The sequence below is a fragment of the Rhinoderma darwinii genome, chromosome 8 (genome assembly GCF_050947455.1).
Source record: "Rhinoderma darwinii isolate aRhiDar2 chromosome 8, aRhiDar2.hap1, whole genome shotgun sequence".
In the NCBI taxonomy this organism is placed as follows: domain Eukaryota; kingdom Metazoa; phylum Chordata; class Amphibia; order Anura; family Rhinodermatidae; genus Rhinoderma; species Rhinoderma darwinii.
Genome location: NC_134694.1, coordinates 15,703,727 through 15,729,335, shown reverse-complemented (window position 1 = coordinate 15,729,335; position 25,609 = coordinate 15,703,727). Strand labels below are relative to the sequence as shown.

Here is a 25,609-nt window from a genome sequence, read left to right as displayed (position 1 = left end):
TCCGGTCTTGAAAAACTCTGGATTTAGTAGGTTGTTGTATTTACAAGTGGCTTTATTCACACGACCGGGTGTCAAATTTAGACTTTTTTCACGACTGATTTGCACCCGTGCAGGACCGGTTTTCACGGATCCCTCAGACTGGAGTTTACTGATGGATCTGGGAAAACAGGCAAAAATAGAACTTGTCCTATTTTATTCCTGGGCAGTTCATACGGTCTGTTAAAAAAAAAAACGGTCGTGTGAATAGCCCCATAGACATGCATTGATTTTTTTTTTTAATGCAGCCGTGTGACTGCCATTAAAAAAACGCCAGTCACCCGGCCGATCATCCCTGCCATGTGAATAAGGCCTTAGTGTTGGAATTTCAGAACTAAAATAATTGTACTTTGAGAAACCCAAAGCATAGATATTTGTGAGGTGTATACAATAATTATATTCAGGATGAAGCTTCTGTTTTACATTATAACCAGCTCGTAATGGGACTTACCAACAAAGAGGCAGCCATTTTGTGGTACAAATGAAATATTCCTAAGGCTGGGTTCACACGAGCACATTAACGTCCGTAATGGACGGACGTATTTCGGCCGGAAGTCCCAGACTGAACTCAGTGCAGGGAGCCGGGCTCCTAGCATCATAGTTATGTACGATGCTAGGAGTCCCTGCCTCTCTGCAGGACAACTGTCCCGTACTGTAATCATGTTTTCCGTACGGGACAGTAGTTCCACGGAGAGGCAGGGACTCCTAGCATCGTACATAACTATGATGCTAGGAGCCCGGCTCCCTGCACTGAGTTCGGTCCGGGACTTCCGGCCGAAATACGTCTGTCCATTACGGACGTTAATGTGCTCGTGTGAACCCAGCCTTAAAGCCACCAGTATCTCTTCCCAGTAGCTGTATTCGAACATGGTTGCCAGGCAAATGTGTGAAAAATTATTAATGCACTTCCCTTATTTTCCGCTGTAATTGCTTTAAAAAGAATCATTCATACGAATCCCATATGTATTAAGGCCACCCTGGAATTTGTCAGTAAAGTGCCCATATTCCATAACAGCTATGTGCCATGTTTAGGAATACAGCGCACACTACACTCCTATGTAAGGCTGTGACGGTGCAGGTGTTGTCATGACTAGACTACTAATGCTGCTAACACAGTGCAGGTAGCCATTTTATGAACTGCGATCAGGCAGAAAGTGGGTGTCGTACATTTGCTCTTCCCCCATTATTACCACAGTGCCACTATCCTAGTCCTAGTGCCACCATAACAGTGACATGTCTGAGGCTAATTAGCACTTCTCACATGTCACTACCTCTTCTGATGCTACGCTGATATAATCTCTGGAGGAAGCTACTATTGTCCGGCAAGATCAGCTTAAAGGGGTTGTCCGAGATGAGAAAAAAGATATTTATTTTTTTCTGAAACCGCACCATGTCTGATATTACAATTCAGCCTCATTCTCTTGAATTACTGCCAGAGATCTGTCTCATATCAAGAAAAGTGGGCAGGGTATGAATATTAGGGAGTCTCACCTTACTTCAGGTTCCTAGACAATTCGGGAGAGGAGGCGAGCATGAACTAGTTTTTATATTGCCATTTTTTCACAAACCGTTAAACCAATACATCTACAAAATGGTTGTTTCCTTTTGTATGTGTCATGCATGAAGAAAACTGGAATTATGTAGAATATATCAATTAGATTCCAACTCTTGCAGACAACTGCATTTTACAGCAGGCTGAAAAATGCTGTCCGTACAGTTGTAAATTAAAAATATAGTTTGCCCCCTGCTGGTTGCTTTTAATTTTGGCATAAACTCTTGCATTCAATATGGTCATGCACTTGTTTTTACCATTATTGGATACAAGCTTAGTAACAGTCATTTCTTTACGTAAAAATTAAGGCAATTGCAATGAAGCAGAGGTGTGAATGCGAAACCCCATTTCATGAAGGACCAGAATAAATATTTTCACATTGAATGGACTGGCTGGAGTATGAAGCGGGTTACACGGTATGCGTCTCCACCCAATGACACAATCTCTGTGAATAACGGGAGGGGCTGACCGTAGAAAACTCCTGCCCATGGTAACGCATGCTTTTCCACAAATATTCTAGTCTTTTCTTCAGACCGTAGACCGTGAATATGTCAATGATTCCAATGAAGTATCGGAGTTCTGGCCCGTCCATCACATGCAGCGGGTTCTTGTAATTAGGAAGCAGGCGGCGATTTTGAGCCATAACATCAGAGATATCGGATACGGTGCTGACCTGCTGACCAATTTTTTCCATGCCCAGACGTCTGGCAGAAGTATTCTCTGGGGTGCCACTAAACTCGGTCCCCTCTTCCTCTCTTTCAGTGGATTCACCTTCCTCCTCTACAGTGCCGGGAACTGAAGCACATTGAGATGTAGTGGGACTACCGGTCCCATTTACAGACCTGGAATTCACAGAAGAATTAGTTTACGTGTAAATTCAGATTTTCTATTTACTGGACAATACATGTGCTAAGGACTAATATTAATCATAGTGGAAGCAGCGGAGCCCTGTCTTCTGTCACAGAAGCAGCACAATATACACAAACCTTAAGGGGGCATTACACTGAACAATTATCGGGCAGACAAGTGTTCATATAACGCTAGTTGCCGATAATTGCCCTGTGTAAACGGCAGCGATCAGCAGATGAACGAGCAAACGCCCAATCATCTGCTGATCGTATTGTTTAAAAAAAAGTAAAATATTATCGTTGTCGGCAGCACATCTCACTGTGTAAACAGGGAGGTGCCCTGTTGATATAATAACGTATGGGGACGAGCGATCAGAGTAACGACCGCCCGTCCCCATCTATAGCTCTGTGTGACAGGAGCAAACCAGCGCCGATCAACGATGTCTCGTTGATTGGCGCTCGCTGCATCGGCCGGTGTAATAGAGCCTTTACTCTCCTTCCTTCTATTCTCTCCATATCTGTAAATATGTTAGGAGCATTATTCTTATTTGTACAAGCTGTTGTTGAGAAATGTCAGGGTCTCTACTACCATCACTGCATTGCAAAGTCAGGACCGATCTTACCCATGAACAGCAAGTAAGAAATCCTTATAAATCCTAGTGATCTACTCCTTTAAAATACTAGTGATCTATATTCCTTCCCTTTATAATTAAAGGGATTCTCTTGTTTGGTAAACACATGTTCAAATATTCTACTAGGGAATGCTGAGATAATAGATGCTCCTTGTAATTGCAGACCCTTTTATGTCACTCTGGAGGGCCTGGTACATTCATGTGTCACAAGGACAGCCCATTAATTTCAATAGGAGCTGTGTAATGCTTCATTTCAACTGTGGTGGCGCTGCAGGATAACTGGTTTTGCACTGGTGGTGATGTAACATTTGAGGTTTCAGTGGCAATCACATGTGACCATTCCTGGATGTTACTGCCACAGCTCGTTTTTCACCATACGGATGCTGCTTCATCCATACATTGGGGTATATTTCTAAAAACAGCTTCAATGGCAGCGTTACCCCCCCTAACAACCATACAGAACACGACTTATTTTTGTATGGCAGATTGGAAAAAACACACAAGGGACAATTAATAGGCAACTACAAATACAGTACCTACTTGGGGATTTGCATCACCTTAATTTTAGGATATAGTAGGGGTTCAAGCTCGCCAAATCCTAATGTCACCTTTTGCCATGTATATACATGAGGCTGATTTGAGGTGGAATTCACCTTTAAACTTTTCTATGAATGGACATTTACCGTATCCCTGTACCAATGAGCCTTACAATTTAATTATCATAAATGGATACATTAAATAATTCACCTGCATGAGGAGCAAATACGACCGGATGTTTTTTTGCCCGTTCCCCACTATGATTTGTCTTGAGCATTTGTCCTGTTATTGAAGCGTCTCGTTACAATGGAGCAGGGCAGAGAACCAGAGTAATCATTTTATACACGTCTCCTTACCTTTTAGTGCGGACAATAAGGTTGGCTAATGACCAACTCTGGTTTTTCTCATCTTGATGTAGGGGCTGAAATCCAACGAGAAGACTGTAATCCAGAACGTTAAGATCTTGTAAGAATCGAGCGTCCACCTCGGTCTGACGAAGCAGCCAGGAACGTTGTTGGTCTGAATGAGAAGGGGAGGGTTGTTATAGTGTAGAACTAGGACATGTAAGGAGATGTAGCAAAACTGGTGCAAAGGCCTCTGAAACATACGAGCTAGAATCTTATTGGTTGCAATGGGCAACTTCTTTACTTTCCTTTGTACCAGTTTTGATAAATCTGCCCCATAGAACTTGTGCTAGCGGCTCTTAAAGAAATGTCCCTCCATGTTAGCTTGCTCGTGACCTCATTCATTTTGGAGGATAACTATTTTAAAGGTTTTTTTTTGTAATTTTTTTTTCATGCTCTCCTGCTGCACGGATCAGAGACACCTAAATCTGGATTGTATTTAACAGTTTCAATGCATCCTTTTCAGATAGAACTTCCTGTGACCACTTCAGTACATACATGTACGCTAATGGTGGTCACACAGACAGGAAGTCAAGCGGTGCTAGGCAACCTGCGCTCCTAGTCAGCAGAGTACACGAACAAAGGGAGCTGTAACAAGATGAATAAGTGGATTCTGCAAAGGTATAGAATAGTTATTACATATTGTGCCGTTAGACTAATAGCAGATAAAAAATACAGCACACTTAGGCTGGGTTCACACAGAGTTTTTTTTGTTAAGCTCGATTAAAGAAAATAGCACTATTTTTTTTAATGCCATTTTGGACTGACCGGTTCAGTGACAGCGGGTCCTGCGTGGCTCTAGCACGCAGGATCCACCGGTAAACGATCATATCTAAGTTATGAACTTAGATGTGATAGTATACAGGTGGAACCGGTCAGTGGGAGCAGGATTTAACAGCTGGGTCTGTATACAAAATACAGAGCAGCTGTATCTAAAAAAGTTAAAATAATTTTTAATAAAATGTATCTGTAAAGTTACACCAAACACACTGATACACTTATTAAAGGTGCCTTTAAGGGCATTTGTTTTTTTAAGTAATTTATAGAACAATCTATTTCTTTGTAAGATGCTATAACAGGTAGGATATTGCTTACTTAACCCCTTAAGGACACGGTCAATTTTGGCTTTGAGGACAGAACAATTTTTTTTAGATTTTCCTCTCTGCATCCCGACGCTCATAACTTTTTTTCTTTTTTGTACGACGTTGTATGAGGCTTTGTTTTTTGCGGGACGAGTTGTACTTGACCATTTTTGGTACAAATACATTATCGCTTGATTTCTATAAATTTGTATTTTGGCGAAAAAGCAGTTCCACTGTGGTTTTATTTTTTTTTACACCATACATCGATCATCTTAAATGATGTTATACATTTATTGTACAGGTTGTTACGGTCGTGGCGATACCAAATATGTCTATATTATTTCATGTTTCAAAAGACGACGCGTAAAATTACAGCCTCGTCAAAAGAAGTGCAGGACACTTCTTGGGACGTTTTTGGAGCCGTTTTCTCATAGACTCTATTGAAAACAGCTCCAAAAACGCCGCGAAAAACGTGAGTTGCTCAAAAAACTTCTGAAAATCAGGTGCTGTTTTCCCTTGAAAACAGCTCCGTATTTTCAGACGTTTTTGGCTCAGCGTGTGAACATACCCTTACAGTTTTTGCCCCGCTCCTGATCGCGCGCGGACACTGGCTGTCACACAGGACGAGAATGCTCGTCCTAATGCACGAAGTACCCACCGCTCAGGACGAGTATTCTCATCCTGTGTCGGCAACTAGTTAAAGGGGTTGGTCGGTTTCAGTAAATATTGTAAATTGTATAATTTTTAATTATACATAAATATAACATACTTTCTGTATTCATTCCTCACAGTTTTCAAGATCTCTGCTTGTTGTTATTCAGTAGGAACATTCATTGTTTGCTTCCAGAGGATAAAATTCTGTCCATGGTCATGTGATGGACACACAGGTGCTGGGATCGTTAGAAGACATCTCTGATACACATACTGTAAGGAGCCGTACACCTGTGTCTCCATCACATGACCATGGACAGAATTTTATCCCCTGGAAGTAAACAATAAATGTTCTTACTGGATAACAACAAACAGAGATCTTGAAAATTGTGAGGAATTAATACAGGAGGTATATTGAAAAAATGTATAACTTTTAATTATACAAAAAAATAACATTACATTTGTTGAAAGTGGACAATTCCTTTGTCTGATGTACAGCTTTGCAATAATTTTTATTCCTCCAATACATCTAAAATAAAACAGCAACTCTTCAAACAGTATTGAAATATCTCCTAGAGTTTTATTACCCTCTACATCAGGGGTCTCAAGCACACGGGCCGCATGCGGCCCCTGAGTCTATCATCTGCGGCTAGTATAGGCTCTGCTTTGGGACTCTGTGGAATCCCCTGACATCGCTGTCCACATATAGCCGATGTCTAGGGCTTCCCCAGAGCTGGACAGTGATGTCAGGAGCACAGCCGGAGTCCCAGTAGGAGCTCTACTAGCGCTCTGCCCGGGACTCCACCTCTGGGGTTGCCCCCTGACATCTCTGTCCATATATGAACAGTGCATCTACAGGGGGAACTGGAATTATCTATGGGTGTGTGGCATTATCTATGGAGGGCACTGTGGCACTATCTTAAAAGGGGCTGCCCAATCTTGACATTCGTGTGTCTGCCAAACGCTGCCAACTGAGCTACCGGACTGCATTTAGCAACACAAACTGGATTGTTGAAATAAGCACGTGGAGAAAACTCAAATTTCTGTTAAGTTTAAACCTAGCGCTTATATTATTATAGTAATTTAGTATTGTTATAGTAGTGTAGTATTGTTATTGTAGTAATATAGTGTTATAGTAATGTAGTGTATAGTATTATTGATTTAGTAATGTAATATTTATAGTAATGTAGTATTCGTACTGTAGTATTATAGTAATGTGATATTAGTTAGTATTGTAGTATTGTTATTGTAGTGTATTCTAGTAATGTAGTATTTTTATAGTAATGTAATATTATATTATTATCATTATAGTAATGTAGTGTTGTAGTAATAGTATTGTTATAGTAATGTAGTATTAGTAATGTAGTAACATAGTATTGTTATAATAATGTAGTTTTTTTAGTCATGTAATATTTATAGCAATGTAGTATTATAGTAATGTATTATAGTAATGTAATATTATAGTATTAATTAGTAATGTAGTATTGTTATAGTAGTGTATTATAGTAATGTATTGTTATAGTAATGTAGTGTTATAGTAATGTAGTATTGTTATAGTAATGTTGTGTTCTAGTAATGTAATGTTATAGTAATGTAGTATTAGTACTGTCGTATTAGTCATGTAATATTCTAGTATTAGTTAGTAATGTAGTATTGTTATTGTAGTAATGTAGTATTTTTATTGTAGTATTGTTATAGTAATGTAATATTGTAGTAACAGTGTTATAATAGTTCAAATAACTAATTGACTAACAATAATTTAGTATTGTATCAAATTTGAAAGTAATGCGCCCCGTCAACTTCACATTTTTTCTATATATGGCACACTTACCCGGCCGAGTTTGAGACCCCTGCTCTACATGGTTTGTAGTCTGTAACTATGGAGACACATAGGTCTGCATAGGATCTGTAGACGCCAAATGGTGGTAGATTTTTAATTTAAAACTATTTGCAAAGTTGCTCCATTTTTATTTTTTTCAATGTAGTGAATGAATTGAAAAAAAAACACCAAAACTGTTGCAAAGGTGGATATACCTATTAAGTGATTGTGGGATTTGAGGACTTACCCAAACAAATAACATTTCCTTCGAAGTTCAGATCCTTGAAGACCTGCAGGACTCTACTCCCATCTGGTTCAGGCTCCGTCCAGCGGCTCACGTGACAGCCTTTAATATCATAGCTGACAAACAGAAGAATATTTATTAATATCAAAATTGTAAGGATGCACTCCTAATTTATTCGTGCTATTCAGGTTCGGGTTGAAGTACCCATATTATGTATGTATGTATAAACCTAAACAAAAAAGCACTTCAGGAACACTTGAGCTATATGATTTTAAAGAAGTTATTCTTAATGCCAAAATTAGTAATTTTTGAAGAAGCAAGCAATAACAAACGTTTCGGCCCAACCAGAGCCTTTCTCACAATCGCTGCATATGGTAAAACGAAGATGTGTAGTAGGCATCCTCCCGACGCTCCAAATAAGTCAGTGGGCCGAAACGTTTGTTATCGCTTGCTTCTTCAAAAATTACTAATTTTGGAATTAAGAATAACTTCTTTAAAATCATATAGCTCAAGTGTTCCTGAAGTGCTTTTTTGTTTAGGTTTATACATACAGAAGAATATTTATTAACACCAAACGGGAATATCCACAGAGGGCGACACCTGAAAGGTTTCATAGCCAACCTCACCGTCCAGTGATCCTCTCATCTGGAAAGAAGACGCTCTGCATGATGATAAAGTATTTCTATAGTGGAAAAAAATGATCCATGCATTAAAGATACAAAGTGGCATGGAAACGGTCTATGTATTAGTGGGAGGCACACACATCCTTTTCACATTGTGTGGATTAAAACAGCAGCCTCATACAGTTTCCAGGTATAGAGCGAGTACCAGAAAATGGCAAGTGGAGTGGCATACGGCAGTCTCACCCTTTTGCCACCCAGTAATACAGAAAGTTTATGTACACAGTCTCCACTCTTGTCTTAGGTGTAAAGCCTGCCTATCTAGTCTTCCGCAGCACAGACATTTCATTGTAACCCCACTTTCACTGGATACAATTGTATCCACTCTTTAGCGGTGAAGTTTTAGGTCTGTGCAGCGTTTTCAATCTCTGGATGTAAACAATTTTCTCATTCACCTAGATCTTAAAAGTGTTGGAAAATTTAAATGAAAAGTATATTAAGGAAGTTTACATTGTCGATTAGATATGTAATTGAGACGATTTATTTGTATTGTATTTTGACATGTCCGCAACCTGTTCTTATTCCCTGCTGCGCCAGGTGCTCAACGTCTATTGTTCATATGAGCATTGTAAGCATCTACTCAGTTTATTTTCTTCTTTTGTATATGACTGAAATTATTGATGGAAAATAAGTTTTTTGTTTTTTTAAACAAAATATTAAAAAGTTGCAGAACTTTTCATTATACAAGGAGTAAGCTTTGCATAAAACCTGAAAACACTTTTGAATGAATTAAGATGTGAAAAAAATGTTGCTTTATAATGAGTTAAAACATTACTTATCACATTCTCAGACAGAAGACATCCTTACCTTTTTCTCTTGAGCCCTGACGATACTGTGAACACCTAGAAAAAGAAAGCGAGAGGTACAGCAAAATGATTCCAGCATCAATGGTTGTTGTTTGCTATGAGGCTCGTCTGGCTTTAGTGGAATATTTCTTCGCTATATGTGAATTGTCCGTATACTCTGCTTCTTTCACTAAAGGATCGACCTGCTATACAAAATGTAAACAGTAGAGGGAGCCGGACTGTAAATCTGAGCAACTGAAGACAAATCCTACAGGCGATCTCATTTAAACCCATGGGGTGTATGCAGAATAATGACGACATCTGAACTAAAGGTGTTTTTCTTCGAGGTACCTGCTGAGCGACTACTCGGCTGCCGCATCTGAATGGACGGATTTCTTGCTTTTAAACTTTAAGACCTATATTACTGCAAACTACTACCCTGTACTGCGGATCCTGATCCACCTATTGTATATGGCAAAAATGAGTAAAGCAAAGACTGCACGTCCTCTTGTGTGTATCGCTGTCAATTACGGTTTTGTAGGGATGTTTTCTCTTTATTTATTCATGTCCGTGTTATTCTGTATACCTCTAATATGTAGAAGTAATGTTACATTTGTTTTCTTGGCATCAGGAAAGTCCACCATCTTTTCTTTACAGTCTGTGTGTGCATTAACCTTTTATTTACATGCTTTTGCACACTTATTTTTTTGACCTAATAAAAATCAACTTTTTAAAGAAAATTTTTTGTCCGGCATTAATTAATTTCAAAAATCACAAAAATGTCTTACAAAATATGTTTAAAGTGTAGCTAAGCGTTTGACAAACTTCTGACATTTCATAGTGACATGTCAGAAGTTTGGATTGGTGGGGGTCCCAGCACTTAGACCCCCACCAATCGCTAGAACGAAGCAACTGAAGCATTCGTGTGAGCGCACAGTCGCTTCGCGTCTGTTCGGCTTTTTCCGTAAAGCCGATGTATCGGAGTACGAGCTCATAGACTTTCTATTAAGTCCGTACACCGATACATTTATTTCCGGAAAAAGCTGAACAGACATGTCGTGAAGCAGCGGAGCGCTCACATGGGCGCTTCCGCTGCTTCGTTCTAGCGATTGGTGGGGGTCCAAGCACTGAGACCCCCACCAATCAAAACTTCTGACATGTCACTATGACGTCAGAAGTTTGTCAAACGTTTAGCTACACTTTAACATAAAAACTTGATTCAAACAATAATTTTCTGATGACACAGACTCCCAACTCCAATGGCAATCCAAGCTGACCTATCTCAAGTAATCTATTATAGATAAGGCTCTGTTCATATTAGGTCTGTGGCATGCTGCTGGCATGCCCATAGACTTTGTTAGCCCTTAATAGAAGATTGTCCAAAATGCCTATTTTCAAATATATTGATAACATATTCGACTTTTCAATACAAGGGGATCCTACAAAACAAAAAAAGTATATTCATGGTATACTTTTTTTTAACAGTGGGCGTCAATGGCGATGTAATATCCATACATCTGGGGCATATGAGCAGCGGTAGGCTTCAAATGTGCGCGCCAAACACGTGCCTCGTAAGCAGTGTGATCAGTGCCTAACATATAGTATTGCATGGGACATTCATTTATGGCTACAGTGATCCATACTAAGACCATATAGTACATAACACTATGAATACACCAAAGATGAGGTTTTAACAGGGGTCTCCAGCTGGTCGGTATCTTCAACTGGCTGGACATGCTATTGTTATGTTGGAAAATAAAGTCAGGGGATGAACAACCTTTACCTGATCACTGAAAAATTCAGTCCAGTACTACTCACCCAATATCTTCACTAGCAGAGAGTGGGGATAGGACTGGAAGTGCTGGATGTATTTGCGCAGGATCTGCAGTAGGAAGTGAACCTCTCTCTTACTCTGCGTCTTCAGGAAAAGACGCTTGTCATTTCTGGGGGAAAAAAAAGTGGAAATGGTATACAGATACAAGGAGGAGATCCACAGATGAATCTAAGCGCAGAAGAAACCAGTTAAACCCTACATATAATATTCACAGACCCCAACAATTGTGTGGTCATCCAGGTATGACATACGGCTGGCCTTTCTGCAGTCATATATGACAGCTGTTGTGAAACTCCCAGCATAATCTGACAGACAAAGGCTGTCAGGGCATGCTGGAAGTTGTAGTTGAGTGTTGAAGGGGATGTCGGCTTTGGACAATCCCCTTTTTGCTAGAATAGTGCTGTAAAGATAAGATGATCACAGTCTGTTTCCGTCAGCCCCATAGACTTTCAATTAAGCTGCACTAAGCATGTGTAGCCACCGTCTTACAGCTGGGGGAATGGGGACTGCGATCGATCGGATGTCCACTGATCTAGCACTTTTTACCCTATCCAGTGGATAGGTAAATAATCCTGTGGGCTTGAACCAGGGGCGTAACTAGGAAACACTGGGCCCCATAGCAAACTGGGGCCCCCTCCCCTGGGTGCCACACACAGCCCGACCTTGTAGATAGTGCCCCCCCAGTAAACAGTGCCATACAGCCCCCCCCCTGTACGCAGTGCTATACAGGCCCCCCCCCCCCCTGTACACAGAGCTGTGCAGCGCCCCCTGTAGACAGGGCTATACTTTCAAGTATCATAAAGAGGGATAATCAATGCAGCAGCAAATTTTTTCTTTTAAGCCACTCCTCTAATCTCACCCAATCCCCGCCCATACACACCCGATTCAGCTCACACAGTATAATGCCCTCTAGCTGCTACCATACAGTAGAATGCCCACACATGCCCCATACAGTATAATGTCCACACAGATGCCCCATACAGTATAATGCCCACACAGATGCCCCATACAGTATAATGCCCACACAGATACCCCCATACAGTATAATGCCCACACAGATACCCCCATACAGTATAATTCCCACACAGATACCCCCATAAAGTATAATTCCTACACAGATGCCCCCATACAGCATAATGCCCACACAGATGCCCCCCACGCAGCATAATACCCCCATAGCTGCCCCCACACAGTATATTGCCCCCGTAGCTGCACCCCCACAGTATATTGCCCCCGTAGCTGCACCCCCACAGTATAATTCTCTCCATAGCCGCCTCCACAGTATAATGCCACCCCCACAGTATAATGCTACCCATAGCTGTCCCCACAGTATAATGCCCCACATATAGTAAAATGCTCCTATAGCTGCCACCATATCAGCCCCCCTTCCCTACCCAGTATAATGCCCCATAGTGCCTAATAGAAAAATAACAATTACTTACCTATCCCCGTTTCCATGACGGGTGGAGGATCCTTCTCCTCAGGTTTGTGCTGTGAGTGACTCGGCGCAGAAAGGCGTGATGACGTCGCTACATCAAGTCTGCACGCGCCGAGACACAGTTGAATTTAATGCTGGAGCAAGGAGCTGAAGTCTCCTTCCTCAAGCATTCACTGTGCCATGAGCAATTAGCGGCTCGGCGCAGACGGGCGATTTTGTGACGTCATCGCGCCTGTCTGCACTGAGTCACTCATAACACAGGGCAAAGGAGAAGGATCTCTTCCTCCACCCGTCGTGGGAAGGGGGGGGGGGATCGGTAAATAATTGTATTATTTTTCTATTATGCACATATGGGGTCATTATACTGTATGGGGGCATTTATGGGAAGCATTATACTGTGTTGGGCAGCTATAAGGGGCATTATACTGTATGCGGTCTGCTATGGGGGCATTATACTGTATAGGGGGGCTGATATGGTAACAGCTATGGGGGCATTACATTGTGGGGCGACAGGTATGGGGGAATTATACTGTATGGGGGCAGCCATGGGAGCATTATGCTGTGTGGGGGGCTGCTACGGGAAGCATTCTGTATGGGGAAGCTACGGGGAGAATTATACTGTGTGGGGGCAGATATGGGGGGCATTGTACTGTGGGGGCTGTTTGGCAAGGCGGCTGGGCATTGTCGCGGCAGGAGTCTTGTGGTGTTGGGGAGGCCCAAGCTGAATTCTTGCTTGAAGGACCATGAGCCCTTTACTACGCCCCTGCGAGAATACCCAATAGGATATTTAAAAGTGGGTTTTCTTAACCAGAGAACCCCTTTCAAGCCTCAGTCATATAACCCATTATACTCACGTCAGGAAGAAGTCCGCTTTACTTTTGGAGTTGCTAATGAATTGTAGGTACAGGCCACAGGAAGAGAGAGATCTCTGATAACTTTCCTCTGATATACCCAAAGACTGGCGAAAATGCTTGAACACCGGGGCTGCATATGTTCTCATGACATAGCCCTGTAAGAGATATAATGACAAGGAGATGGATCAGGATAAAATGTTAAAGAACCATGGAACAAAGGCTGTAATCATAAGGGTATATTCACACGCGGCAGATTTGTTGCAGAAACTCCCATAACGAAAAATGAGTTCCATTCATCTGAATGTGGTTGTTTCTGCAGCAAGCACATGGAATTCTGCAAGTTCGATTCAGATGAACGAGACCATCGCAGAACTTTATGCAACAAGTCTGCCGCGTGTGAATTCACCCAAAGACCTACCTCATGGCCCTGTGTAAGTTTAGCGCTGTAATACTCATCTGTGATAATCGGCTGCTGAGAAAGCAAATGAGAAAGAAATAAATGTACACAAATCACAAAAGTCCCAACATTCATATACAAATAAATACCAAATAGCTAATTAATAATCCTACCTGGCCCCACAATCAATAATTATGTAGAAATTAACACCATAGATCCCATGTATTTTCACTATTTTACCAATAATAAAACTATATATACATTATAATTCCTTTAATCTGGCAACATATCGAATATGTGTCAGATTATCAGGCAGTCAAAGAAAAGCATAAACGGACGTGTAAGGGCACGAACCTGCAGGAAGAAAGCGCAAAATACAATATTAAAGGGTATTCCCAGAAACCTAAATTATCACCAATCCACAGGATAAAGGATCATTTTCTGTTTTCTGGGACCCCCCCCCCTGCCGATCGGGAAAACAGGGTTCGAACTCCCAGATCCTTGATTGGAGCGGCGGTCGAGCATGCGCCGGCCGCTCCATTCAATGTCTATGAAAATGACCAAAACAGATCAATTGATGCTCTATTCAATGTCCTCCTCACTGCGGTCCAACAGTGTGGCGGATCTGGGGGTTTGGGAGCCCCCTTCTTATGATCGGCGAGGGTCCAGGCAGTGGGGCCCCAGAGATCAGAATATTATGACCTATCTTGTAAATAGGTGATCATTTAGGATTCTGAGATTCACCCTTTAATACAAAATCTGCTTGTATAATTTGGTGTTTTTTTTTAAATCAGAGAAATTTCCTCATTTACTTTTTCAGCTCCGTCTTTCTTCTCTTCTCATTATTTTGCAGATCTGAATTATATTTCTGAATGAATGGATGCCGGATTAAAGGAATTTTACCGTACATGATTTACATAACAGACATTATGTGACGTGGTGCAGCTCTTTGGCCCAGATATGGTTATTTATGAGTTATTATTTTATAGTGTTCACGGCCATCACTTCAAAAGGGAACCCGGCACTCCGGGATTGGTTACCTGTTGGAGTGGTGGGCGTGCGTGTGTGGCCGCTCTTGATTATTAATCAATGGAGAGGGATCGGGCATGTGTGGCCATTTCTCTACCAAGATCTCTTTTCTATTGAACGGTCCGACTACCACCAATGAAACAATTATGACATATCAAATAAATATGCCGTAAATGTATTTAATAAAGTGAAAACCTTTAAGATGCCGAGATAAAGCGTGGACATAAAGTTTGACTCACCGTGGCCTCACTGTGGATGGTATCCTGAACAGCATCTTTTAGTCCTTCTTTCAGATCACAGGTCAATGAGTAAAACTCATGATCCTTATCGATTTCAAAAAGACCAAGTAGTTTCCAACGTTGCCGAAGCTTCCAGAAGAGCCTGCGCCTCCTCGAGCTTCTCCGGGACTCCCCCTAATTATGAGAAATGGACACAAGAAAATTAGGTTAAAATTCTGATTAATAATACAGAGTAACAAACATGAAAATGATGACAGCACCATGAACATCTATTGGAACGACTACGGTAGTGATAGCCAGTATATAAGGGAGGGATACAGATGGGTGATCAGTGAGACCGAAAATAACAGCACTGGCACTAGTACAGTACCACAGAACTCTCCATGAAGGGCTGGCAGTCAATGCGGAGGGCCAGGCAGATACAATGGTTCCAGGCACAGTTCTGCACAGTCAGGGCATTTGTAAGAGGGTGTAATCTGACCATGTGAGCTGGGTGTCGTCAGCCCTTTACAGACACTCATCCGATGTAGCATCATCAACATAGGAGATATATATATACATACACACACATACAGGGCAGAAAGAATAAGAACAGGAGATATCTGGATAGACCAGACAATCCCCTAATATGATGTTATTGTAGGGATTGCTCCTTCAGCGAGCAGGAGTGATTCAGATAAGTCTGCAGAGATTACAATACACTGTGCTACAAACAGACTACAGAATACAGGCTGCCATAAACAGCAGTGAAGAGTTCACACAGTCCTATAGGCTTATTATTAAAATTTTTCCCACTTCTAAAGATGTGTTTCTGATTATGAAAGTAACTCATCATGCAATACCCTAAAGGAGTTGTCGGGATTAGAAAAAAGGGTCTGTTTTTTTTTTTCCAGAAACAGCGCCACTCATGTCCATAGGTTGTGTCTGGAATTGCATCACAGTCATAGTCACTTGAATGGGAATGAGCTGCAATACCAGGCACAGACATGGATAAGAGAGGCGCTGTTTCTGGGGGGAAAAACCGAGCCTGAAACAAGTAGGACTGGTGAAATATAATGCAAGTTTGCTGAAGATTTTACAAATATTCAACAAAAAAGTGAGAAATGTGTGATTTCAATAACACAACAACTTGTTAAAATAAATTTGAGGTGATCAGTTAGTGACATCATTTTTTCATTTTGGGCATTGAAAAGGTTTCAGTCATACACAATCAAAAAACACAACTCCAGGAAAAAAAAAAAAAAAATCGCACTGTGTACGACCAGATTAAAGTAAATATCCCCCCTCGATTGCTGTTTATTTACTAGGTTAAAATTTCTAAGCGGAGACATTTCTTGATAAATATTTTATCGTTTATAGCTCCATTTTCCTCATACTAAACTCCAAATCCCCTACGTAGACAAACTGATTTAAAGATGACCTGTCGCCTCTCCTGACATCTCTATTTTAGGAAATTCTTATGTCCCAGAATTGTGATTTCATTCAGAATACATTTTCTTAGAACTGTGCTGTGCCGTTCCTCTGTTATTCCTCCTAGAAATATATGAATAAATTGGCAACTGGGCGTTACCATTCCTATTGTAAAAGGGGCGTGTCCCTACACAGTCTCACTCTGCCAGCACTGATTGGACATTGTCAGTCTGCGCAGGGACACCCCCCCCCCCCCAACTGCCAACACCCAGTTATCAATTATTCATACATTTCTAGGAGAAATAACAGAGGAACAGTACAATATAAAGTTCTAAGAAAAGATGCTCCAGCTGCCACTAGAGGGAGCCCACTGCACACGGTTTAGACATTAAACTCCATAATAGCACAATATGCTGTAACCTCCGAAACCAGCAGGTCATTATTTATATTAGGTCTATGCAGGAAATTTGGAGCTCTATGAAAACGAAGCTCCGACCGCTATAAAGAAATTAATCAGCACAGAAATGTGTACCTTATAACCACTTGATGATAAAAAGTGGACATTCCCTTTAAGAAGACAAAATATAATACAAAAGATGGTCAAGCAAGCAGAAAACCAGTCCAGAGACCACAGCAAAGGTTAAAGCTGGGAGGTAAAACCACATTAGTCCATTACGGACCCTGGTCTGTGATCCAGAAAAAAAAACCTCACCTTCTTAATCATGGCACTGCGGACTGAGTCACGTCTTCCTTCCCTCTCCATTATTAGATGTGTCACAGTTCTCTGCCCCGTGTCCTCATATGTCACAGCGAGTTTCCTTCTTCTTCCCTGCACCTGCTCCGTGTCCTCTCACACATACATATTCACTTACTGTATTGGTTACACGCCACGGCTCCCTCTGATTTCCCGGTTTATGATTGGCAGTACAATTTCTCGCCCGTCGCTCATCCACGTCCACCCCTGTCCTATCACTCACCCTCTTAGACCCCCCTTCCCTAATGCTTACTCTCCGAAACTTACTGGACAGCACCCTGGCTGGGCCTGTTCCACATACACCAGGAAGAGGGTGCCTACGACTATAGGTCTGCACGCTTTACTGCACCCTCCAGCTATAGGGAATAACCCCTCTGCCCCCTATAAAGATGGTTTAGGTAGCAGCGTGCACATAAGATCACCTGCTCCTGTAACTCTGCAAACAGCAATGATGCCCCCACCCACCCCCTGCCCCATATCGTTTAATAGTCTGACCCATTAAAATCACTGCAGTACGGAGAGGATAGCACACAAGCAATCCCATTGACAATATAACAGGCTGGAGAAGTCAGCACACATTGATTATACGGCATCAGCTGACGGGATAGAGAAACGGAAGACTGTTCTCTCAAGGGAGGATATGCTGCAAAATTTGGAAACATGTCTGCACAGTGGAGGCCATGTTTAGTGCGGAGGGGGTCACCAGCTGCATTAGGGTCCATTCAGACAATGCGGTTGAGATGCGGCTAAAACCGCATCTGAAAACCGCGTGCGTTTTTACAGCAAATTGAATCGTTTTTCAATGTGTTTGTGGTGAAAAACGGAACCGCACCAAAAAAAACGCACTAAATCATGGTAAAAACACATGGCGTTTTCAGATCCGGCTTTTCTATACTTGCCATCCGGAACATGAAAATTGTTAGTCTGAATGAGCTCTTATGCAGTATAGAAAAATTCATTTAATCCTGCAACAATAGAAGCGGATAGGTTCCGGACTATCAGACTGTCATAAAAGAGTATATAAAACATAGAGAACCTTAAAAAAAAGCAGAAAATAAAACATTAACACAAAATCTGCTTGTATAACTTTGGTTTTTAATCAGAGGAAGTTTCTATCTGGTCAGGCTTCTGCCTCAGGTCTAAAAAAAAAAATGCAATTCTGTGTCGGAAACAAGCGCCGGATTATCAGACTTTCTGGATTATCGGATACTGGATGTAAGGAATTTCGCAGTATATCAGTCTTACTTTATTTTCTTCCTCTGGAGGGAGAAAGTGTTTGTGGTCTGGATACATGACTATTCCTGGGACCTCAATCCTCTGTGGTTTATGTGGGTGGTGGGGTCAGTTCTGCTGCTCTGGTCACTAATCTAACGAATGAAACGTGGCGACAGCGGTCAGCGAAGAAAGGAAACCTGAAGGCATCACACGAGAGACTCCTCACATAACAGGTAACATCACCGCTCCGGGACTTCCAGATTTGATAGTGCGACCAATGTATAGAGCAGATTTTCCCAACCTTTTCAGATGCCTCAATCCTGCGGGAATTTTTTTTTCCTCAGGGCACCCCTACCAAAAATTGTTTGCAAAAAGACAAAAAAACGACTTAAAACAAGCACTACATTCTTAGGGTATGTTCACACAGCATTTTTTGTAAGGCAGAAAAAATCCGCCTCACAATTCTATCTGGAATTGTGAGGCAGGTTTTGAAATGACAGCGTTGTTTGACGCTTTTTTGTGGTTTCTTTTGCCCGCGTTTTTTTAACTGTTGAAGCGAATGCATAAACTGCAGGAGAAAAGCTCTCCAAACGAGCACCGCAGGTTTTTTTCTGCCTCCTATTTATTTCAATGGGAGGTCAGGGCAGAAAGGGTCTGCATCTGGTTTTTTTTTCCTGCGAGTGGCCAAAAGGCACCCGGGAAAAATAACACCTCTGCATCCCATTGAAATCAATAGGGGCCATTTGGGGTCGATTCCACCACTGTTTTCGCGTCAAAAATCAGCGCCAAAAAACACAGTGTAAACTGACCATTATAAGACCTGGAGACATGTTCTTTGCAGCTGAGGTGTCACATGGACAGATGTTTGTGGGGGGGTGAAAGAAATGTATGGTAGAAATAGCGAGGTTGGCCAGCAAGCTTGGTCTGAAAAATAAGATGCACTTTAGACTTTGCTACCTTTACATTACACCCCACCCCAAGCAAAACACGGTCAGCAATGAGGCAATGACTATCAGGCTGGGTTCAAACGAGCACATTAACGTCCATAATGGACGGATGTATTTTGGCCGGAAGTCCCGGACCGAACACACTGCAGGGAGCCGGGCTCCTAGCATCATAGTTATGTACGACGCTAGGAGTCCCTGCCTTGCTGCCGGACAACTGTCCCGTACTGTAATCATGTTTTCAGTACGGGACTGTAGTTCCACGGAGAGGCAGGGACTCCTAGCATCGTACATAACTATGATGCTAGGAACCCAGCTCCCTGCACTGAGTTCGGTCCGGGACTTGCGGCCGAAATACGTTCCGTCCATTACGGACGTTAATGTGCTCGTGTGAACCCAGCCTCAGCCCCCCACTCACAGTAAAGTGACCATCAGCCCCCACTCACAGTAAAGTGACCATCAGCCCCTCAGTAAAGTGACTATTAGCCCCTCAGTAAAAAACGACCATCTGGCTCCCACTCACAGTAAAGTACCATCAGCCCCTCAGTAAAACGACCATCCGGCCCCCACTCGCAGTAAAGTGACCATAAAGCCCCCCACTCACAGTAAAGAGACCATAAAGCCCCCCACTCACAGTAAAGAGACCATAAAGCCCCCCACTCACAGTAAAGTGACCATAAAGCCCCCCACTCACAGTAAAGTGACCATAAAGCCCCCCACTCACAGTAAAGTGACCATTAGCCCCCCACTCACAGTAAAATGACCATCAGCCCCTCCCCCCCCCAGTAAAGTGACCATCAGCCCCCCCAGTAAAATGACAATCAGCCCCCCCCAGTAAAATGACCATCAGCCCCCCCAGTAAAATGACCATCAGCCTTCCTATAGTGCCGCTACAATCACATCATAGAGATGTGATTGTAATGGCACAAAAGTGTTCTTACTGCGGGAGACAATGAATACTTACGCTGCCCAGGACCGCAGTGTTAATTGCTCCTCCCTTTCAGGCTCTTCTGGCGGGAAGTGGTGGGCGGTAGTTGTAGCAGACGTGCGTGTGTCATATATGCTACAAGGATAGGTTGAAGAAGTAAGCATTGGAGGCGTAACTTGCATCAGACGTGCGTGTCACGTCAGCTACAAGCATATTTTTTTATTTTTTTTTCACGGCAGTGCATGAGCGGTGTGTCGCGGCACCCCTGAACGGTCCTCACGGCACACCAGTTGGGAGCCACTGGCATAGAATCACCTATGTATAGAGTCAGTATATAAAACCAGTGTAAATAAACCAAGATGTCACCTATTCTAAAAAAAAATATATATATACACACACACACACACACACACACCGGTATATATATTTGGCTACCAATTTTTTTCAAACAATTTTAAAATACCCTATAAGGATATTCTGAGTTAATAGAGGTCCCTCATTGCCTACTCTACTTAGCCAGAGTGGAGAGGCTACAAAGAGTGGCTCTGTCTGTGGAGGACCTAGCGCGTCCATACATTACATGGACAGCCCATTGATTTCTATGGGCACCATGTAATGCTTCATTTCTCCTGTGGTGGTGCTGCAGGGGAATTGAACTTTTGTTGCCAAGTTCTCCTGCAGATTACAGCTCATCGTTGTGTGTCCCCACAGCATAACACCTTGTGAAGAGTTGATTTTTGGGGGCTCTTCTAAGTATCCTAAGCAGAAATCCCCTTTAATGTCATTCATAGCTAATTTACTCATGAATGTGTCTGCCCACTGTTAGAGCAGAGTAGATACGGACTATATGACAGTACTACATACTTGCTTTGCTTAATGTAAACTGATTGATATAAGGAACCGTTCACATCGTGTTTTTATCCTTTGTTTAGCGTGTAGGTCGGGAAAGCTCCCTACGAACATGATAAACATGTTTATAGGGCTCCATTAGCCAGATGGAGGCAAAAAGAGTGTCCTTTTGGTTCCCATCAGGCTGGTATACCTTTTTTTCAGAAGATGGAATAATGTACTGTATTACGCAATTCTATCATGAAGGATCCCGCAAAAAAGTTAAAAAAATTGAAAATACTCACGGTATACGTTTTTTTTAACTATTTGAGCCTATGTGTGACGGATGCCATACAGTTAAAGGTATACCTCAGGGAGCTTCCCCAGAGCCAGAATCCCCGAGAAGAGCATGAGGTAGCGCTTAGGCAAGGGATTCCAGCCCTGGGGAAGCCCCTAACATCACAGTCCATTTATGGACCGTGATGTCAGGGGCTTTCAACTATAGAGTCCCCGGCCAGAGCATCAGTAGCACTTTGGCCCGGGACTGGAGAGGCCCCTGATGTTAGTGTCCATATATAGAAAGTGATGTCAGGGGCTCCCTCCAGTAGTGGAAATCGCAGCCAGAGAGTTGCCGACGCTCTGGTAGTGGATGTAGTGGTTTTTAAAGCTCCTAACGTCACTGTCCATATATGGACAGTGACATAAAGGGCTTTCACGAGGGGAGTCCCCAGCCAGAGTGGTTGCGATGCTCTGGCCGAGACTCCGTAGTTGAAGGCCCTTGACATAAGGGGCTTCCCCGTTCAGAGCACTTCAAGCATAACTGGGCCCGGGGAATTCAGGCGACATATTCCACTGTATGCCTATACAGTACATCGCTACCTTCCATCAAAAGGTATATGCCGGGACTCCTTCCGACGTAAGGAAAAAAAGAGATGTGAACAGGCGCACAAAACAGCAATATCAGAAGTGCTAATATTATTACAATCACAGCTTCTAGATCATATTTTTTATCTAGTAAGTACAGGTAAGTGCCGTTCTTCCAGATCAGTGGTAGGTCATTTCTTATTATTTATATAGTGCAAACATATTCCACAGCTCCGTACACAGATTGTAATCACTTGCATCAGTCCCTGTCTCCGGAAGGGCTCACACTTTATTTCCCTATCTCAAACATACGATCTTGGGAGTTACGGAAACAGCGTCGCTCAGCGAGCTCCGTTGTTACCGGATCGATTCCAAAATAGACAAAAGCAATATTTTCACATGAACAAAAGATAATCAGACATCGTAAGCCTGCAAATGTTTTCCACAAAATCAAGCAAAGATTCAAGATTTTCAGGCTTTATAGAAGAACCAATTTCTCTGTAGAAAAGATGAGATGATTGTGCGAGTCAGTATGGTTATAAACTGTAGCAGAGGCCCCCAGTGGACTACGGTAATAACAATTACTGAAAATTGAGTCCATCCACTGACGGCCTGAAAAGGTCCTTATTGATATACTAAAGCTGGCTGTACACATAGGAATTCAAATCAGCCAGAATGCGACTGATCATACTTAGATTTTCAGCTAACCACGGCTGAAAATATCTGGCCGATCACATCTTTGGCATAGTCTGCTGTCAGCCATCGCGAACGATCGATCGCATACAATGTTCAAACGATGGTTTGGCAGAATGGCCTAAAAATTGGCCATTTCGGCTGACAATTATCTAATGTGTCTGGCCAGATTAACATATTTGAGATCTACTCAGGATCTATCATTTAGCAGTAGATCTCAATCTACTGGTTGCCGACCTATTCTCTACACTACACCAGTGATCTCAAACCAGTGATCGCCAGCTGTTCAAAACTACAAATCCCAGCATTCCCTGATTGTCGAATGCTGTCCGTCAGGTCATGCTGGGAATTGTGGTTTTGCAACAGCTGGAGAGCCACAGAATGGAGATCTCTGCCCTACACCTTTTCATGCACCTCATACAAAACGCCTACAGCTTATATTTGCGCCACAATCCTGCTCACCAGCACACTGGAGCAAATGACCAACAGTTTATGGGTGGATGTAAGATGTTGGTAATTAATATACTGTGCCTAGTATCTAGTTTATTACTTTGGAGCCTGGCTTTCCTTTAAAGGGGTATGTCTCATCAAGATAACTCCTTTTTAAATTAAACTGGTTCGGTGATCAGCTGATCGCGGTGGGTCAGGTTTCAGAAACCCCCAACGCTCAGCTGTTATCGCTGCCATGCAAAGTTATCACCGGCCATACATCCATACACAAATAAATGGCTGGGTCAGAGGGAGACCCAGTGTTTGTTACCGATGCACTGCTAATAGGGGGGGGGGTCAAAAGCCCTCTATGGCGTCCATATTCTCTATAGGGCTAATAAAGAGTAAATGTTCTGAGAGGGTTAATATATAATCTGCACTGCCAGTAAAAAGTTGTACGATTTTAACTTCCCGTAAAGTTTGTTCCCGAGAGGCTGAGCTGCTGCTCTAATGCAGATATAATGCAGTAACAAAGAGATCATATACAATTCCTGGATGACCGCCAGATACAAAAATGATAAATTGGCCAATGCGATCTATACTTACGGACACTCTGCTTCCTGTCTGGGATCTGGACTTGTTAATTTTTTCCATTTGTAATGTTGGGTGTGACAGAGATCATTCTGGAAGCCCAGGGACTCTGCAGGTGGAAAAATAGACATTCAGTGGTGGGTAAAGATCCAAAAAGAATAAGATCAGATATACTAATAATGTTTAAAGGCTAAAAGGTAAATCACGCAAGGAAGAGGAAAAAAAAAAAAAACATAAATCCCTGAGTGGTCAGTTGCCAGTGATGAAGGTCATGGTTGCCCATCAGAAAAGGCACGGGTTGGTCAAACAAGGTCACTCAGGTGGTACAATGATGAACCAGAGACAGAGGTTGGTCTAGCAAAGGTCACATAAGCCAGGCAGGAGAAGAAACGTCAAAATCAGTGGAGCACAAGTGATAAGCACCTTGAAGAACATTCACATGAAGACGTCTGAGGTGGTGCGGGTGGGGCCGCAGGTAAAGGGAGACCCAGGTGAAAGGCAGAAATCAGCCAGGAGTTTCCTGCCTGGGTCTGGTTGCCAAGTGACAGTTTAGCTTTGTTGTGGTTCCCCTGTGTCTGGCAAGCGGTGACGAGTCCTCAGCATTTCTACAAGTCACCAGCAGCATCTGATTCTGCAATATCCTGTAAAGTAGATCATACAGACCCCTGAGCTGTCATCAGAAGATTACTCCCATTATGTTCCATCAGGCAGCACACCACTACTATCAGCATTGCTTTCAATCCAGGCTAATACCTGCATGGAGGTGACATGATCTTCCAGGGTTCACGTTGATTTCCTCCAACATTACAAAAATACGCAGCTTTATTTGCTTCCATTACATTGACCTTACGGTGTGTGCGCCTGCATGAGCAACATTTTCTATTCCCAGAAGACAGCACACAGCACTAGACCCATTGGACAATGCAACCATTGTCTTATTGAGACATCCCCTTTAAGTGTATTATTTTTCCATTAGCAGAACCCATCAGTCATGTTATATGGCTCTACTACTGGATCACGTCTTTAAACATTGATACATTTTGGGATTAGAGCTCCCTATTATTCGCAAACCTAAGAAAAATAAAAAATACTAATAGTAATAATAGGAGTTTAAAATGTTGCAACTGTTTAATAACTATTATGTACGTCATTTGTAAACGTTATTCTCCCCAGTGAGTTTTTACAGGACTACACAGATGCAGCAGAATACGTTGCCGCTCTATAAATAACACATATATAATGAAATCATCTGAGGGTAATAGGCCCAGCACACTGTAAAATATTAGTAGTTTCTATAATGGAAACTAATATTACATGGCTCCTATTTGTCACTTGCAGGCAGGTCCTGTAAATCTTCGGAAGCCACGACTCCCCCCGGGACACTATAATCCTGTCTCTATTTACAGCAATCAGCGTGCAAATAGGTGCCCTGTAACAAAGAGGCGCACAGGGAGAAGGAGCTGCGTTAATGACAAGTATGTGGCACCGGTGGCTGTACAGCAATCGTACATATCTTACAGTTAACCCATTGCTCAGTTGAATATGATGCAATAGAGGTCAGGCACTGATTTGTATCTCTCCAACACGTCATTGAGTCTCTCAATCCTTGAAAGCAGAAGTGTAACAAGTAACCATGGGGCCCCATAGCAAAACATGAAACAGGGCCCAACTCCAGTGTGACAACCAGGAAAAGCTTATGATGGAAGGTTTGGACTTCCTCTGGATCAACATTGCAGACTAAAAGGCTGAATTGGATGGGCATATGTCAGTTTTCGGCCCTACAAACTATGATTATTTAGGTATCCACTGTCCTCCATATTGTTCCTCCTTTTCTTGGCCTCCCAGTCATCTGCATTAAGTGTTCTAGTCTCCCCAGCCATCATCCATAGTCA

General features: G+C 42.4%; 1 protein-coding gene across 1 annotated transcript; it reads right to left on the bottom strand.

Moving 5' to 3' along the window:
• Nucleotides 1-850: 850 nt before the first annotated feature.
• PIP5KL1 (phosphatidylinositol-4-phosphate 5-kinase like 1) lies at nucleotides 851-24,695 on the bottom strand. The gene is made up of 11 exons (XM_075835276.1): nucleotides 24,141-24,695; nucleotides 23,733-23,826; nucleotides 15,062-15,235; nucleotides 13,815-13,868; nucleotides 13,397-13,551; nucleotides 11,089-11,213; nucleotides 9,293-9,327; nucleotides 8,432-8,487; nucleotides 7,809-7,921; nucleotides 3,962-4,124; nucleotides 851-2,430 (listed from the first exon to the last, which is right to left on the bottom strand). Exons 2-11 carry the CDS (start codon nucleotides 23,778-23,780, stop codon nucleotides 1,998-2,000), a joined length of 1,356 nt encoding a protein of 451 aa, XP_075691391.1. The 5' UTR covers nucleotides 23,781-23,826; nucleotides 24,141-24,695; the 3' UTR covers nucleotides 851-1,997.
• Nucleotides 24,696-25,609: the final 914 nt, after the last annotated feature.

Bases quoted from the DNA above. Each gene is read 5' to 3' on its own strand.
- PIP5KL1 (XM_075835276.1), bottom strand. From the start codon at position 23,780: ATGGAAAAAATTAACAAGTCCAGATCCCAGACAGGAAGCAGAGTGTCC. The intron at 9,328-11,088 runs GTGAGTAGTACT...TTCTTTTTCTAG, and splicing joins TCTGCTAGTGAAGATATTGG to GTGTTCACAGTATCGTCAGG. The intron at 2,431-3,961 runs GTAAGGAGACGT...TGTGAATTCCAG, and splicing joins CTTATTGTCCGCACTAAAAG to GTCTGTAAATGGGACCGGTA.